Below are 17,744 nucleotides of genomic sequence, written 5' to 3' on the forward strand. Positions count from 1 at the left end.
CAGTGACAGGGGACTTCTTTGGATGAACCAGTTAGAGGGGGAACAAAGATCTGAAGGGCAGCCAAGCGAAGATTAAGGATAAGTACAGCTGAGCAAGAGCAATGGCCTCTCCATTGTCCAACCACTTCCCAGGGATTGCTGCAGTTTGGGTTTTTATGCTAATAGACTATTTTCTAGGAGCACACAAACATGCATGCAATTTTATTCCTTTCTTCCCTCCACTTCTTTTGTTTTTTGTTTCATTTTGTAAAAACAAAACATCCCTCAGTATTCCAAGGCTGCTCTGTTGATTTTATTCAGAACTGCCTCACCCTCACTGGTCTCAGGCCTGGGAGGAAGTACAAAGTTCAGAGTCACAGACCTTGGCCAGCAGGGGACAGCCTGACTCAAGTAAGTTTTTCAGCAGAGAAGTGAGCCTTGAGAGTCACAGGAAAGTCAATGACAAGTCCTGCTATTTTGAAATAAACTTTTTTTTTTTTTTTTAATTAACCAGTTCAAAAATAGGTCCATGTCATAGGTAGTTTCCTCCCTAAGGCTGATGACAGGAATTCCTAGATGGTTTCATTCTTTCACCTCCCCTGTGTGGATTCTGGCCTGGTGATTGATTGCTCCTGGAGACACCTGGCATGTCACAATACTGCCTTTTTTTTTTTTAAACAACTTTTTTTTTGGTTACACCATGGAGCAGCATGTGGGATCTAGTTCCCCAACCAGGGATTGAACGCAGGCTCCCTCTAGTGGAAGCCTGGGATCTTACCACTGGACTGCCAGGAAGGACCCTCTACGAACATTCCTTTTTTTGGCCTGCCAGGTCTTAGTTGTGGCACTCAAGATCTTTGCTGTGGCATGGGGGATCTTTAGTTGTGGCAGGTAGGATATAGCGCCCTGACCAGGGATCAAACTTGGACTCCCTGCCTTGGGAGTGCAGAGTCTTAGCCATGGACCACCAGGGTAGTACCCTCTATGAATATCCTTGAACATGTGTTTTGGTCCCATGCATACATATTTCTGTTGGGTAAATCCCTAGATGTAGAATCACTAGGCCATAGGTATATGTATGTCATTTCAGTAGATGGGGCCAGTTTTCTGAAATGATTGTACCAGTCATGCCGGAGAGTTCCACTTGCTCCACATTCTCAAGAATTGGTAGTCTGTTTTTTTAAGTTTTTGGCATTTTGATGGATATATGGTGGTATCTCTATGGTTTTGACTTCCTCTGTTAAGTAGTGAATATAATACTTTTTCATGTATATTGGCCAAATTTTCACTTACATGAATAACACATGAATATATTCTTGTTAGACATAATACATGAAGACAAAAATGTACTTGAAGCTAAGATAATACATAAAAGATAAAGTCCTTAGCAACCCCTCCCCTAGTTCTGAGCACTGGGCTTGGAGTTAGGAGATCCGGACCCAGCCTTGGTCTAACACTGGCGTGTGTGAATTTGGACAAGTCCTCTCTGGCTCTCATCTATCGAATTAGAGTGTTTAACCAGATGGTCTCTAAGGACTTCTTTGATATTCTGGCCATTGTATCTGTCATTACAAAAACTCCATGTGGTGGGGATGGCCATTTGCCCCCATATCCATCTCTCCATCTTCCTTAGTAATTGAATCTCCCAAGTTTTAGCTGAGCGCAGGGCTGCCCCACCAAACTCTTTTCCGGCCTTCCAGCAGACTCTCTTCCAGCATGGTGTGACCAAAAAAAAATTGTTTAAAAAAAAAACCAGCCTTAGCCATGGGACTAAGTTCAGACAAGGGCAAGTGACATGGGTAACCTTTGGGTTGTGCCCTTGTGAGGTGTCATGCCCTCTACTTGCTCGTCTCCTCTTTCTGCTGACTAATAGAGGGCCTGATGGTTGGAACTGGATCCACCAACTGATCATGAGATGGAAGCCAAGATGTGTTGATGACAGAACAAGGCAGGAGCCATGACCCTCACACATCATATAGCTGACCATATAGCCCAGACTACTCAGAAACACATTTCCATCTTAAGCTATCATTATTTTGGCTTTTGTTATAATTACTGAACATGAATCCTGACTAACACAGAGTTAACTGGGGAATGACTTTAAATCTGATGTCAGGGTAGATTTTTCTGAGGCCGTGACATTTAAACTAAGATCTTAACAATGAAAAAGGAGACAGCCATTAAAGATTTTAGGTAAAAAGTATTCCAGGCAAAGGGGACAACCACAGGTGCAAAAGCTCTGAGATCCTACCAGCCTTCCATCTCCTCGCCACATCTCCCATGCCATTGTTCACAGGGACTAAACTGAGGCTGGTCGTGTGACCCGAGCGGGACCAGAGACCTCCAGAGATCTGCTATGCGAATACTGGGATAGAAGGGATTAAGGACCATCTTCCCTAGTGGCTCAGATGGTAAAGAATCTGCCTGCAGTGCAGGAGACCCAGGTTTGATCCCTGGATCAGGAAGATCCCCTGGAGAAGGGCATGGCAATCCACTCCAGTATACTTGCCTGGAGACTTCCATGGACAGAGGAGCCCGGCAGGCTACAGTCCATGGGATGGCAGAGTCGGACATGACTGAGCGACTTACACACAGGGACCTTGCAGCTATCAAGTGGCAAAACCCCGTATTAGAATAAAGGCAAGCTGAGGCAAACACAGACAAGAGATAGGAAGGGATACAGGCTTCTGGGAGAGGCTGTATCTGTCACTTGCCACCAAGAGCACCCAGAACAAGGCAGAATGTGGGGTGCTGCAAGTGACAGGCCCTAATGTATGGAACTGGCAGAGTCCATACGGGGCAAGGTCTGGACTCCCCCTTCCCTAGTTGGGAAATCGGTTGTAAAATATCTGGTTTAAATGCTTGCTGTTTTGGGGGCCCTCAACTGGGGTAGTTTTAGGGATCTTAGTGAAATGAAAAGTGAGGATGAGGGAACGTGTTGGTTATTTGTGGTGGTCTGCGGGATGCCGCATTAAGGGACAAGCTACCATCCAAGCTGGCACGTCTTGAGAGGGAAATAAGAAAATCATATTGTGTTGAGAGAGGCCCTTAATGCTCACCAGATACCAGGAAGTCTGAGAATAATATGCCTTGCTTGTGAACGCGGAGTTCTCTGCCCAAGGATAAAGTTCCGGCACCTCAGCTGCTAAGCCCTGGCTCCAGGGGGCGCCACTCACATAGACCACGTGCCTGAAGGTAGTCCAGTACTAGGGCTGCTGAGAGCATCAGTGTTAGAGCTGTCATTTTGGTTCTGTTTACTGGGAGGTGGGATAGCAGAGTGGGTAAGGGTGGAGGCCTTCGAACTGCGCTATGTGACTTCAAATCCCAGCTCTGCTGTTTTTGGTGACTGGGGTTCTAGACCCAGTTCTGCCACAAACTTGTTGAGCAGCCTTGAGAGAGTCATATAAACATAAACTAACAGACAGAGCTTCTTCACTGCAAACCCACGCTAAATTTAGGATTCCCTAAGCTTTCTCACCTCAGTCAGTGGCCTGCCTATCAGCCACCCAGGAGCTCAAGCCAAGTTTGTCCTTGACATCTCACCTAAGTCCTAAATCAGTTCTCTTCTCCATCCCCACGGTCACCACTCAGTCTAGGCCACATTTCTTATTCGTGCTTTGCCACAGTGCTGTCAAAATGCTTCTATAAATTGAAATTCCAACTAAAAATCTTAACTTTGTACTGTATTTTCCAAGTCTCCTGTAAATGTGTTATCATATTTTAATAATTTAGAAAATAAAAAAAACATTAAAAACCTTTCCTGTGTTTCAGCCACCAGCCATCCAGCTCACTTTGGCCCCCACGATCCCTTCTGTTGGGAATGATCATCCCTAAACATGTGCCAGCGTGGCTGCTTGCTTTCTAGGTCTAAGTTTAAACATCAGGCCTCAGGGAAGTGTTTTCTGATCCTTCCTACCAGGTCATACCAGGTCATACCTGGTGGCCTTCCCAGCACCTGTCACTGCATCAGTGGTAACAGGCCTGCCTACTGATTCTCCTTAGGGAGCCCCATCATCACTCTGCTCAATGTTAACTCCTGGGGGCTCGGGACACAGTTACTTGCTTCCTGAGAATGGTTTGTCTCCCATCTCCTTGTGCCTAGAACAGAGCTGGACCCCCTCTCAGCTTGGCAATGATGAGTGTGGGATGGCCTTGAAGAACGTTCCCTTCCACACTAATCAGAAATGAGCTTAGGGCCAGGGAGCACAGAAACGAAGGTGGTGCAAGGTTCTGGTGTGGTCCAAGCTCTGAGACCCCTCAGTGGCTCATCTCTCGGGTTTTCGGTCTCAAGGTGATTCTTCACGTCCCAAAAGCTGAGTACAGAATGAGGTGGCCACAGCTCTGGGGAACAGCACCAGGAGTCAGAGGGGAGCTGTCTCTAACTCAAATATTTCTAAATTTTAAAATAGGTTGTACTGCTTTAACATCCAAAATAGTCTTGCTTTGGCTCTAGAGCTGGGATTCTCTGTCACTCTGCAGATAGGCAGGTGGACTTGAAAACTGGCCCCTCCTTAGCTGGGCCTGAACTTTCACTGGGGGGTGGGGAACATCACATCGCATCCTCTTAGAAGAACCAATAGAGACCTGTTTCTCAAGCCAGAAACCCATGAAGGCATCTTGTTCCCTGCCTCAATCCCCCAACAGAAAAACTTTGGCAAAGTCTGCTTATCCGGTCTTCAGAATGTATCCTGAACACATCCCGCTTCCTCTGCTCTCCAATGCCACCACCCTGGTCCATGCCCCTGGCGTGGTTCTCTGGGGTCTGCAGCAGCCTCCCAACCAGGCTGCTTCTGGCTCACCCCTCCATTTTCTTTTCATAGCAGCAGAATGGGGGAAACTGGAACACACATAACACCTGGTTAAGACCCTTCAGATGGCTTTGTATCAGATACAAAATAGAAACCAAGCTTCCTACGAAGTGTGGGCTGTACCTTTCCAACCTGCAGTGCTGTCATCCACCTTCTTCTTCTTCATCTGGTTCCCACACTACGCCGTCATTCTTGCAGCTTCTGACGTCCACTTCCCTCTCCTCTTGGTAAAGGTCTTTCCTTGCCCCTCAATCTCAGGAAGGGCTTCTCAAGCGAGGCCCATTATCTATTATTCTGTCTCAGACCCTTTCTTTCCCTGGAAGCACTCTTACCATCTGTAACTGCCTTATTTGTCTGTTTTCTTGTTGGCGTCTGTCACCCTGGTTCCCTTGTGTAGATTCCACGCAGAGACAAGCCGAAGTCTGTTCTGCTATAAATCCCCAGGACCCGGTATCATGCACGGGCACACAGCAGACCTTCTCAAGAAATCTCTCTGCAATAAAGAGCCTTTTCAGTGGTGCCATCTCCAACAGTCAGGAATTCTTTCTTTGCTTCTGAATTTCGATCCTTCGGCAGCATTCCTGCTTGTTAATGAATTCATTCTTTTCTGCTTGTTAATGAGTAATTCTTCTTTGGGTTTATGGCTCAGAGAACAACAGGAGACCTCAGGCAGCCTGGCAACCACTGGCCTGTGTGGGGATCGCTTTCCAGTGGAATTGCAGCAAATGTCAACTCTAAACCCAGGGTGTCAGTCTAGGCCTGTGTGCCCAGCTCTGCTGCCAGAGGCCTCCAGCTTTCCAGAGCTGCTTAGGGTCCAAGAATCAACTGCCCTCTCTCCCTTAATGTTCCAAGCCCTTCTCCCAGGACCCACTGAGCTGATGCCATGAGTCCTGGTGGCTTTCCAGCTGAAGCGACCCTAGAGGAAGGACCGGGGTTGGCAGAGGTGAGCTTCAGGACTAGCCCAGAGGAGGGGCTGGGAAGCCTGGGAGAGCCAGTGAGGATGTGGCTGCGAGTGGGGAGATCTGGCAGGGTGGCAGAAACCACCCAGGGCTTCCAAGCGCCCGCCAGCACATAAGCAGGAAGAGGGCAGGAGTGCACAGTTCTAAAAGCATCGTTTACTTTGGTTTTCACTTCTCCAAGGCTCAGGAATAGAAAGGTTCTAGTTCTTGGATCTGGTACACTTTCTCCATCACTCCTTCAGCCACTGCAGTAGCTGAGGCGTGTAGTAGGTGATGATGACATCGGCACCTGTGTGGGAAAAGAAGTGGCATCAGCTTGGGAAATACCTTCTGGGAGGTGAGGGCTGGGGTGGGAAGAAGGCTATTATGACGAGGCACAGCCCCAGGGTGTCACCACCTAAGACTGAGTCCAGTTCTGGTCGGTCCTGGCTCTACACCCCGTGTGACCTTGGGGAAAGCATTTTCTGTTTCTGGGCCTCAGTGTGCCAATGTATAAAACTGCACTTTGGGGGACACAGGTAAGCTGTGAGCTCCCCCGCCACGCCGTGAGCCTAACCAACAAAACCAGCTCTCATTTCTGAAATGACATGCGTATGCCAATTACACGCAGCATCTCATTTAATCCCCTTGATGACCACACACCATCTGTCTTATCCCCAGTTTACAGACAAGGACACTGAAGTTAGAGAAGTGACTTGCCCAGGGTCTCACAATCAAAAAGTAACTGAGGGCTCTGCGTGCTTCATTTGCTCACCTTCTGCCCCGCAGTTTCATGTCTTTTCCCCAGCCTGTCTGTTTAGATCACTGGCATTTCCAGACAGGTGACTCCAGGCTGTCCCCTAACTTATTTCCCTATTTGGGCAAGGGGCCTGTCAGTTCCCTGTGGCCCAGGTCAAAACCCCCGACTCCTGCTTACTCACCTGCTCTGCGGAAGGCAGTCATGACCTCTAGGACAGCAGCCTTGAGATCAAATGCCCCGGCCTGGGCCCCGTGCCACAGCATGGCGAACTCTCCAGAAACGTGGTACACGGCCAGGGGGAGCTCAGGGTGCTGTGGGGAGGCAGTGGGGGACAGGCAGGTTGAAGTGGCGGGGGGTGGTTGTGCCCCTGGGTGTCCCTTCCTCCCGGCCGCCAGCCCTGAGTCATTGCTGCTGGCGGGCTGGTCCACTTTTGAGTTGTTCAAAGGCACTTGCAAGCCCTGGCACAGAGACCCACAGTGTTTCCCTGGCAGGGATGGGATACGGGAGGTGGGGGAGCATTCTAGTTCCTGGGCAGATTCTTTCCAACTCTGAGATTCCCTCGATCAAAGGTCCCGGAATCTGTGGACACACTCTCATCTCCCCAGCCCCTGCTTTGGCCCTTGTTCTTTATACCCTGTTGCCCAGAAAGAGAAAAAAATGCCTTCCCCAAGGTCACACGGTGTACAGAGCCAGGACTGACCTGAATTGGACTCAGTCTTAGGTGGCGACACCCTTGTTCTCACCTTGTTTTTGACTTCCCGTACGATGTCCAGGTAGGGCGTTCCTGGCTTCACCATGAGCAAGTCTGCTCCCTCCCGAACATCCCGGTCCTAAGAGATGAGGCATGGCGTGGGCAGTGCCTGGAAGGCGAGGCAACTGGGGTGGGGGGAGAGGCGGGGTGGGGCTCACTCACCACCGCGCGGAGGGCCAGGCCTCGTGCCCCGGGTGGCAGCTGGTAGCAGCGGCGATCTCCGAAGGCCGGGCTCGACTGAGCCGCGTCCCTGGGAAGCAGAGACACCAGGGTGGGCTCCAGCTTTGGGCTAGCAGGTCAGGGATTCAACAGCAGACCCTGATCCATCCCTACTCACCGGAAAGGTCCATAGAAACAAGAAGCAAATTTGGCACTATAGCTCATCACTGATACCTGCAGGGAGATAACAGGGGTCTCGGCTCAGCCAGCCCTTTCCACGTGTCCCAGGGTGAAGTGACAAGGAGAGGAAGGACCCAGGTCTGAAGATAAGCCTGTGTCCTAGGCCCACTGGAGCTCCGGACCTTGCTTCGTCCATGTGAGGAGCAGACGCAGGGGCGGGTCTGGCCCAGGTTCTCCCACCTCCCCACACCCCTCCCCTACCCTGTTGCCGAATCCATGTGCCATCAGCGCTTCCTTGATGGCCTCCACGCGTCCGTCCATCATGTCCGACGGGGCCACCACCTGACATCCTGAAGGGCAGAGGGTGGCCTTTAGAACCCTGGGATCCTCCTCTGTCCACCCTGCCGCCCCTGACCTGGGGGTGCTCATCCCCGCTGGGGGCTCACTCACCCGCCTTGGCATAGGCCAGAGCCACCTCTGCCAGCCGCTGGCGGCTCTCCTCGGCTTGGAATGACCCGTTCTCACTCAGAAGCCCTACAGGACAGACAGATGGATTTGAGGGAACAGCTGGAGCCTTAGCGCATCCCCAGCGCAGTGGGAGTACGGGTGGCAACGGTGGGAGGTGGGAGCTCACCGCAGTGACCGTGGCTCGTGTAGGGGCACAGGCAGACGTCGCAGGCCACGAGGAGGCTGGGGAAATTCTTGCGCAACAGACGGATGGCCTCGATAGCCGGGGAGTCCTCAGAGTCGGCTGCGGAGCCCCGCTCATCCTAGCGGCAGGGGAAGGACAACGCAGTGTGTCTATTACACGAAGCCTTAGGGAGGCACGGTAGCCTGCTATCAGAGCAGGCCAGCCCACTCCTTCATCACCTCCACCGACCCTGGACCAGGAGACCTGGGGAGGACTGTTCCCACTTTGTACAGGGGACCTGACTTGCCCATTCAGAGTTGCAGCCCTGCTTCGCTTCCTGATGCCACACGGCTGCTGTTTCCAGGGCAGGGGCTGTGCTCCTTCACCAGTGGCCCCAGGCCACCCATCAGACAGATGAATGCACCCATCAGATAGATGGGCAAGCTGAGGCCCCATGTAGCAGAGCCCCAGGTCAGCACCAGGCTGGAGCGAGGGTGTGGTCATTGTGGAACCTCAGCTTATCCCTCCCCCCACCCTTTCCTCTGACTCCTCCTCCGACTCATCACCTTGGGAACTCTGCTGGGGACACCGAAGATCAGGACGCAGCGGAGGCCCTCCTCCACCAGGGGTTTCAGCATCTCTTCCAGGCGGTTCACACCGTACCTGTGTGCCGGGGCTGAAGTGAGGCAGGGCCCAGGCAAGGGTCCCCCCACTCCTCTGGTCTGCGCCTCTGATAAGAGTCAAGTTGCAGGTGGCATCAGAAGGGCTCAAGTTTCACAGAACAGGGTAGGGCAGGAACGCACCCATCAGATAGATGGGCAAACCAAGGCCCCATATGGCAGAGCTGTGGGATTCAGCTTGGAAAACCCCTTCAAGGTTCTGTTACTGAGCTCCCATCTGAACTTCAACTCTTCTCTGCTGTGATGCCTTTGGTGATAGGCACCAGGCTGCCTCCTCTGTTGTGGAACTCAGCCCCTGAGAAAACCCTTCTGACTGGAATTCAGCCTCTCCAGATCGTCTCTCTCCTGGGTCTGCATCAGCTTCCTGGCACCTCCACCTGTGAAACTGCTCCCTCCATCATAACCCTGCCCTCCCCACCCCAACTCCTACCTGGCCACTCCTGGAAGGCTGGCGATGGGCTGTTTGTCATCAGGAACATCCCTGCAAGAGCCGGGGATGGGCTATGGATTGGGAGCTGTGGGAAGGGCCAGCGGTGAGGGGGTGACTGGGAGGGATGGTTGGGAAGCTGGGAAGGGATATGGAGGCGGAGGTGGTGGGAGGAGGATGGGATCCAGTGTCTGGTTCCCCTGCCTGGCCAAGCCCAGGGCCTGAAATAATAATAGGAACAACAAGAATAACAGTGACAACAAGCAACTGTGCTCGAAGAACAGTACTCACAGGAAGGAGTCAAGTGGCTAAGAACTTGGACTCTAAGGTCAGAAGGGCCTTGGTTGCTAGCCCAGTCACTTACTGCCTGGGTGACCCTGACCACATGATATTCTCTTTGATCTGTATCCTGGGTCGATTCATTCACTCATTCAACAAGTATATATACATATATATTGGGGATGCACTGCGCAGCTTATGGGCTCTTAGTTCTCCAACCGGGTAATGAACCTGGGCCCTCGGCAGTGAAAGCATGGAGTCCTAACTGTTGGACCTCCAGGGAATTCCCTATTCAACAAATATTTATTAAGTACTTATTATGTGTCAAGTACTGTTCTTGGGGCTGGTGATCCGACAGTGAACAAAACAGACAAAAATCCTTGCCCTTGTGGAGATGACATTCTAAGGGATCATATCTGTATTTTTCGCATCTGAATACTGTCAGGATAGAATGAGATAATATATATAGGTGCTTAGCATAGTAGTACCCAGGGTACACTAAGCCCTCAATAAGAGTCAGGTGCTATCATGAATGATCATGACTGCCAGCTTTAACATGTACAACCTACAGAAGATCTCAACTTCTGTTTTATGGCACAAACTCAGGATGACAGGCAAGGGTTATTTTTATCTTCCAACAAGGACTGTATTCTTTTCAAGGTTTGTTTTTTTCAAAGATGGTTGTCCTAAACCCATAGGTCACTTCCAATTACCTTGAGCTCCAAGGTGACAGTTCACTTTACCCCTTACAACACAGACACCTGCTCTGTTCACACATATACACACCCCCGACCCACCCCCTGTAGATCAGAGACCTGGATCATTGGGGGACTCACGTGACAAAGATGGGGTAGATGAGGTTGGAGGCGCTGAGGCTGGTGGCGGCTGTCTGCCAGTTCCGGAGCAGGGGGTGGAAGTAGCCGCTGTGCAGAACTGACTGAGGATGCATGGTGGGCACAGCTGGCTGGAATGGAGGTCCCAGGGGGTCTGCTGTGTGCTCAGCTCTAGGGGCAACGGAGGCACATGAGGCATGGTCCTTGGTACCTGGAGGTGGTCACATTCCCCCAGGCTCTAACCCAGTGCTACTGGGGTTCATCAGTCCCTGCCAGCCTGCATCAAGGTGAGTAGACACATGATAGTAGACCTTCAGAAACTTCCAGAGCAAGCTGAATCTAATAATATAAAATCTGGATTTGTATTTTATAAGGTCACTCTTTAAAAAAAAAAAACATGTCTCTAATAATTTATTTCATTGTACTTTATCAAAGAATCAGTCTGGGATGGACTGGACATGAATGACTATGAGAATCCTTGATCCAGCCACCACTTCAGCTCTGCCTATTCCATGAATGACATCCATGGGTGTGGCAGGAATTTTAGAAAAGTACAGATAAGCAGAAAGAGAAATCTGCCTCTAGGGAAAAGCACTGCTAACCCCTTGACCCATGGACTTCTTAACAGGTAGGACACAGGTGAACAGGATTAAATGGCACAGTGTCCGACAGAGAGACAGACACCCCTGGGAGTGGCCACAAGTATCTTTTCCAGCCAGACAGCCTCATGTTGCTCCCCAAGCCACCTGCCACACTTGGCCACCTTCTGGCTCACCCTCTTTCCCTAGGAGGCTGTGCTCCTCTTTCCACAGCTCCCCCACCCCCAAATCCGACCGGGCTCTGCACGAGGCAGCCCCTTCTTCCCTGTCCCCCTGCACCATCTCCTCTGGCCCAGATCAGTCTCCCTTATGTAACAGTTCTCTGTGGACCTGTCTTATCTCGTCCCAGTAGGCAGAGCTCTGCAGGGCAGGGTCCACACTTAGTTCATTTCTGCCTCCCCCATGGCACTCTGCCACACAGTAAATATTTAATCACATGGAGTACAAAGACAACACGCCCTCAATGCCAAATAAGAGGTGTAAGAAAGCTGCGGCACTGAGATGTGTTTCTTGAGCACCTACTATGTGCCAGGCCCCGGTGGGCACTCGCACACCACGTGGCTTCTCATCTAGCTGGCACTGCTGTAGTGGGAAGCTGGGCTGACTGAGTGCATCTCGGAGAGGCCGAGCCCACTGTGAACGAGCCAGGACTTTTCCAGTGTGAGTCAGGAGGTCAGAAGCTTGTTGGAAGACAGGACTCGAAGTTGGTTTTGCAGGGTGAGTGGGTTCAGCTTGGTAGAGGGAAATGGGAGAATGTTCCCCCCGGAAGGGAAGGAAGGGGCCAGGCTGGGGCAGGAGGACGGGGTGTGGATGGCTGGGAGGGCTGAAGAGGCAACTGAGGATGTGTGTTTGGAGGAGAGGAGTCGGGGGGTGAGTGGGGGCTAGCCAAGATGAGGTCAGGGAAGATTTCTGAGCTGGGGGGGAAGGGGCTTGGTCAGAGACTGCCTTTAGGAAGATCATTCTTGCAGCATTAGTGGAGCCCAGCCAGCTAGGAGTCGAGGAGGACAGAGGCTGTGGGGCTAAAGGGGCGGGAAGGAGGGGCCATCCTAAGGCGGCCAAGAGGCAGTCTCTTGGGGCGGATGCTCTCGCTTGCTTGACCTGGAGGACAGCGGAGCCAGTGACAGGCAGGAAGAGGGCGGTGGGAAGCTGAGCTCGGAAAGAGAGGAGGTGGAGAGCTCCGTTTTAGACACTTCCTTTTGGAAGTGCCTAACAGCCAGCTTGGGGAGGGGGGGTGGTGGGCGGGGATGACAAAGAGCCACCAATCTCTCCTTGTATGAATGGGACCTAGAGGCCCAGGGAGGGGCAGGGACTTACCCAAAGCTGCTCAGTCTCCGGGCCTGTTGTGGGAGGGGGGTCCCTCAGTACAATAATGATGCCTTCCCCTCCCTCTGTCCCCCGGCTTCCTCCCAGCTAGCTCAGAGGCCGGCTTTGTCTGATCCTCCTCCTTGGCGGGGCTGGGGTTATCGGGAGCCACACAGGTTCCACTTTGCTGCCACACCCCCGGGGCCAGCCACATCATCTGACCCAGGGCAAGCCAGGCCTCCCCAAAGATGGCCCAACCCCCATATGACCAATCGTTCAGAAGATACAAAGTCCTGAGCGCCGATTCTGTGCAAGATTTGCTCTCAGGTCTGCCAAGGAATAGCCCAGCTCAGAGAGGTTAAGTCTCTTGCTCAAGACCACACAGCTAGTTAGTGACTGAGCCAGAATGTGAGTTTGTTGCAGACAATGACTACAGGGTTTTGCCTACTATACCCCATACTACTGATAAACACTTGATTCAGCATAAGTCTCTCTGCCTATGCTATCTCTGCCTTGAGGCTGGAGAGGTGCAGGATATCAGAGGAAAAAATACTGAGGGTGTGGCACGTGCTGGGCACTGCACTAGGTACTTTATACACATATATTATCTCATGTAATTGCAGAGAATTGTCCTAATTTTTAGTGCTAAGAAGACGGAGACTCAGAGAGGTGAAGTGACTTGCTCAACGTCATTCACATCACATTCTGAAGCTAGGTTCTAACTTACTTTCCAGAGAACAGCTGGCCCCAGGCTTCTGGAATTCAAGACTGCATTCCACTGGCCTCAACTCTACATTTACTTTAGAAGGCTGCTGAAGGAACAAATGGCTTCAGAAGCAACAGGGCAGGGCTGCCTAGGGCTGTGCAGTCCTAATTTACCCAGAGGAGACTGGGGGTTTCAGGGGTGGGGGGCAAGGGAGGAGGGTGAGGGTGGTAAGGGGGAGGCCTTACTAAGGCAGTTCCACTTTTATCTGCTTCTTTTTTTTTTTTTAATTTTAGGTTTCAGAGAAAGATTTGAGAAATTCGTATTACTGCTGAAAACATTAAAAGAGTTGAAATCACCAATCCTGTTTAATCTCTCACATTCTGCTGTGGAAGCAGGGTGCAGAAAACGACAGGAATTGTTTGACACCTATGTCAAGTCATGTACAGCTCTGAGCTTGACCTGGCTTCCACTCAAGTGCCATTACCTGCCCCACACACAGTCATCCTGTTACACACAAGCTTAATAAACAAACATTTGTGCAGCAGAACAACACCCCCTGAATATCAGAGCCAAATCCAGATGGAAGTTTTGCTTTCTCAAAAGACCCTCAAAGACTGGAAGATTTGTCACAAACTTGGGAGAGGCCCTTCTCCTAAATTAAGGGAGCCTGTAAACCACAGCTCAAATCCTGTGACACCACACCAAAGACAAGGGCAAGTCACCATGGGATTCAGAACACGTTAGCTTAACTGGCAGACCGTAGTAGGCAGTGCAGAAAGAACAACGTTTCAGGGTCACACAGTCCCAGGTCTTCTCTGTGTGTGACTCTGGGCAAGGTTGCAGAATCTTCATTTCACAATCTATGAAATGGGAACGATACTATCTAACTTACAAAGCTGCAGAGACGATCAGAGATAGTGAAGAGGTATGTGCCTGGCACAAGGAGCCACACGGTAAACATGTAGCTGCTGCTACTTTTACTATCATCAGGAGCAGAAGTGAGCTGACTAGACCTCCAGGAGGGTCCTCACAGCTGTGCCCTCTGCACCCAGAAGGGAGAACATTCCCTCAAATCTGGATGGACCACAGTATCTTCCAGGGTATCTGAAGTGGGGGTTCCTGCCTTCCAGCAGTTTAGATGGTAGAGGAGAAACCATCACCATACTGATGCTTCAGTAGAGGGGTGGACTATAGGCTATGGGAGGGACCTGTCTCTCTGGGAATCAAGGATGGATGGCTTCATGGAAGAGGGGACACTGAGGCATATGTAAATTTCAGACTGGTTGTGAAAATATCTCCTTCCCTGGAAGGTAACCTCCCCAACCCGAGAGTAACCTAAGTTGGGCCCTAGAGAACCACCACCAGGAGGAGCTGAGAAGAGCTCTGGGTCTGACGCGCCCATGTTGTGTTGCTCTGAGGATTCCAGAGGCTATGGTCTCGGCACAAAGGGTTGTAAGCTGCTGCCAGGGAAGGCTGGCTCTGCCACTAGCAGGGGAGGAGACAGTCAGGAGAGCCAGCTAGGTAAAAGGTGCTCAGGGCTGAGAAATCCAAAGCCCCAGAAGGACCCAGTAGGTAGGCAGTTCTGAAAAGGATCCGACTGGCTGTTTATTCAACCTGCATTTCCTGAATATCTATCTATTCCGGCCTGCCCCAGGACTTGGAATGGGGATTAAAGAGAAGGAGACCCAGGCCTTGTCTTGACTTTGAAGAGCCCAGTTTCATCTGGGCTTAGCTATTTGGAACTAAAAGGAGAATCTGCCAATTCCAAACTCTTAGAACATACTGGTTAAGGGAGCTCCTTAAAGCATGCTGATTACATCATTGAAATGATGGTAATCTGGGCTGACACTGGTCCAAGATTGTACAGAGGGTCAACGGGGCTAGAAGCCAGGTCTCCAGCAAAGAATTCTTCAGCGTCCACCATTACCCCTGGATATTTTAAGTACAGATTTCAAAGCTGCCCATCAGCAGAGGTGGGCTCCTGGAGAGCTCTGCGAGAAGGGAATAGAGGAGGGAAGAGGCAGAACAGTGACTCTGAACCTGGCTACAGGTGGGAGCACGACGGTTAAGCGTGTGGGTTTTGGAGTCTGTGGATGTGGGTTCAAATTCTGATTCTGTCACTTTTCAGCTGTAAGACCTCAGTTTCCTCATTTGGTAAATAAGGACTTGAACCGACCTCAATGGGCTGTTATGTGACGGAATGGGCCAATGCAGATAACGTTCAAGCAATCCTAGCACTGAGCGGCTGTTATTGTTTGCACCGCCATCCCACATCCTGCGAGGCACCTCGGGCTCTGAACCGAAGGAGAGAGCCCCGGTGGTCTCCAACTGAAAGGACCCCAGAGGAGACTCGGAGCCCAGACCCGGGCCTCGAAGGGCAATGGCCACGCAGAGACCGCCTCCAAACCCCGCTGCAGCTGAACAATCTACCTTTAAGAGCCCCAAATGGGGGTCGCACGGTGACTCCGTCCCCGGCTGCAGAGCCGGCGCTTGGGGCGTACAACACAACCTGGGTCTGGGGACACAAGACTTTGGTGCCACAGCCCCCTCCTCCAAGTCCGCCATTTCCCCGAGGCCGGACCCTACTCACCTGCCTCCCTAAGGGGTCCGAGACACCGCTCCCGCCGCCGCTATCGCGCGCTTTAGTCTCCCGGAGCCCACGTGGGGGCGGGGCGGCTCTTTCGAAAGCAGCACTCCCCCCACCCACGCAGCCCGCCCCCGACGGCGCGCAGGCCACGCCCCCTACGGGTATTTTGCCTGAGGGCTGGTCCGCTCCCGCCGCGGCCCCTTCCACGCGTCAGCAGGCCTGGCCAATCGGGTGTGCCGAGGGGCTGGTGGGCCCGCCCCCCTTCGCTGAGATTTGCGCTTGCGCAGGGAAAGGCCCTAGGGAGCCCACTTGCGGGTCAGGGGAGGTGCTGTTATGTGATGCGTGTGAACCGGCTTCGAAGATGGTTTTGTTTAAAGCCCCTCTCTTCCCAGCCTAGCGCATACTTGGCGCTGGTTGCTTGTTGAAAGAATAATTAGATGTCTAGGACTTTAAAACAACACCATCGTGCCTAGCACAATAAGTCCACTTTTGCGGACTGAGCATTTCAAAGTTGTTGAGTTCAGCAGCAGGCTGCCCTCCAAGTTTTCAGAGAAAAGTTATTCCAGCGTAATTTTTCAGGGCTTACTCTGTGCCATCGTTTGGGAGATGTGATGTGAAAGACATGGCACTTTGGAAAGGCTTCAAGTCTGATAGGAGCATCAGATCTGTCTATCTATCACGGGTACAAGGAGAGATTTGACCGAAAGTCTGAGGGTGAGTGGGCAAAGTGCAGCAGAGTATATTCAAGGGCAGGAGGGATCTGGTGAGTCTTATGGGGCTTGGGTGAACTGGTAACATCAGATGAGTGAAATAAGGGTCGGGATCAATACCGTTGCAAAGAATTCCTTTGTAAAAGTGAGACAGGGATTATTGAACAGTTGATTTTGAACTGCGAAGGATGCCAGTGGGTTGTATTACACTTATTCTCAGGTTTTATTTATCAAAATCTGTACTCCAAACCTGTTTTATACCTCTATATTCCAAGTCTAAGAGACAGAGAGGCTTAAAACTGGGAAAATATGATACTGCTTAGTTCCTAGCTACTAGAGTTCTGATCTGTGTTCAAATAAGGAAGGTGGTGGAAAGAAAGTATTGTTTTTTGTGCATTAGAGAGTCCAGGGACAGTACCATACCTTTTACATCCACTTATCTACATTTGATGACAACTATGTTACTACCTTCATTTTATAGATTGGGAAAACAATTGCCAAGAGATTAATTTGCCCCATGTCACCACTAGGATTTCTCCTCAATACATGTTTACCATACTTCAACTCATAGAGTTGTGTTCAATCACTCAGTTGTGTCTGACCCTTTGCAGCCCTGTAGACTATAGCCTGCCAGTCTCCTCTGTCCATGGAATTTTCCAGTCAAGAGTACTGGAGTTGGTTGCCATTTCCTACTCTATGGGATCTTCTGATCCAGGGATCAAACCCGAGTCTCTTGCATTGGCAGGAGGATTCTTTACCACTAGCACCACCTGGGAAGCCCCCCTTATAGAGGTAATCACAGGGTGGAAATTTTAATCTATTTTGCCCATGTCTTTTTGGCCATGCCATGCCATATTTGGGATCTCAGTGCTGTTTGGTATAATCTATTTTTTCCATGTCTTATGCGGGATCTTATTTCCCCCACCAGAGATGAAACCTGTGCCCCTTGATTTGGGAGCTGTCTTAACCACTGGTCCACCGGGGAAGCCCCTCTCTCTCTTATTCTTGGCTGACAGACCTGTTTCCACTTCCTGCAGCCTTTAAAATATAATTCTACCTTAATCTGTTACTCTTAACCATCAAAAGTACTGTGAATGCAACAATATAAATCTTAAATATAGTGTTGAACAAAAGGAGTCAGACACAAGAGAACATATTGCATGATTTCATTTATATGAAGTAGAAACCCAGGCAAAATGAATCTGTGCTGGGAGTCAGGATCGCGACTACTACTGGGTAGGATAGGGATTAATCAGAAGGGAAATCAGACTTTTTTATGGTGCTGGTCATGTTGTTTATTGATCTCAGTGTTTCATGAATGTGTTGTTTGTGAAAATGTACAAAACTCTACTCTTATTTGTACTTTTAGTATGTATACCATACTTACTAAATAAAAATAAAAACAAACAAAACCA

The 17,744-nt window shown here is 50.7% G+C and overlaps 1 protein-coding gene across 2 annotated transcripts; it reads right to left on the reverse strand.

Annotated features, from left to right (window-relative positions):
• Positions 1–5,882: 5,882 nt before the first annotated feature.
• Positions 5,883–15,753, reverse strand: ALAD (aminolevulinate dehydratase). Of its 2 annotated transcripts, none has more exons than XM_065946592.1 (12): positions 15,623–15,753; positions 10,429–10,596; positions 9,317–9,367; positions 8,773–8,869; positions 8,210–8,345; positions 8,026–8,109; positions 7,837–7,925; positions 7,574–7,629; positions 7,399–7,486; positions 7,229–7,315; positions 6,667–6,796; positions 5,883–6,035 (listed from the first exon to the last, which is right to left on the reverse strand). In XM_065946592.1, the coding sequence occupies exons 2-12, from the start codon at positions 10,539–10,541 to the stop codon at positions 5,977–5,979; spliced, it is 990 nt and encodes a 329-aa protein (XP_065802664.1). In that variant the 5' UTR covers positions 10,542–10,596; positions 15,623–15,753; the 3' UTR covers positions 5,883–5,976. The 2 variants fall into 2 exon arrangements, with proteins under 2 accessions (XP_065802664.1, XP_065802666.1); XM_065946594.1 differs by lacking the exon at positions 15,623–15,753 and adding an exon at positions 12,339–12,508.
• Positions 15,754–17,744: the final 1,991 nt, after the last annotated feature.

Source organism: Muntiacus reevesi, chromosome 10, assembly GCF_963930625.1.
Source record: "Muntiacus reevesi chromosome 10, mMunRee1.1, whole genome shotgun sequence".
NCBI lineage: Eukaryota > Metazoa > Chordata > Mammalia > Artiodactyla > Cervidae > Muntiacus > Muntiacus reevesi.

Excerpts from the sequence above, each read along its gene's own strand:
- ALAD (XM_065946592.1), bottom strand. The coding sequence starts at position 10,541 with ATGCATCCTCAGTCAGTTCTGCACAGCGGCTACTTCCACCCCCTGCTC. Across the intron at positions 7,630-7,836 it reads CACATGGATTCGGCAACAGG|GTATCAGTGATGAGCTATAG; the intron begins GTAGGGGAGGGG and ends ATCTCCCTGCAG. Across the intron at positions 6,797-7,228 it reads TACGGGAAGTCAAAAACAAG|CACCCTGAGCTCCCCCTGGC; the intron begins GTGAGAACAAGG and ends GCCTCCCCACAG.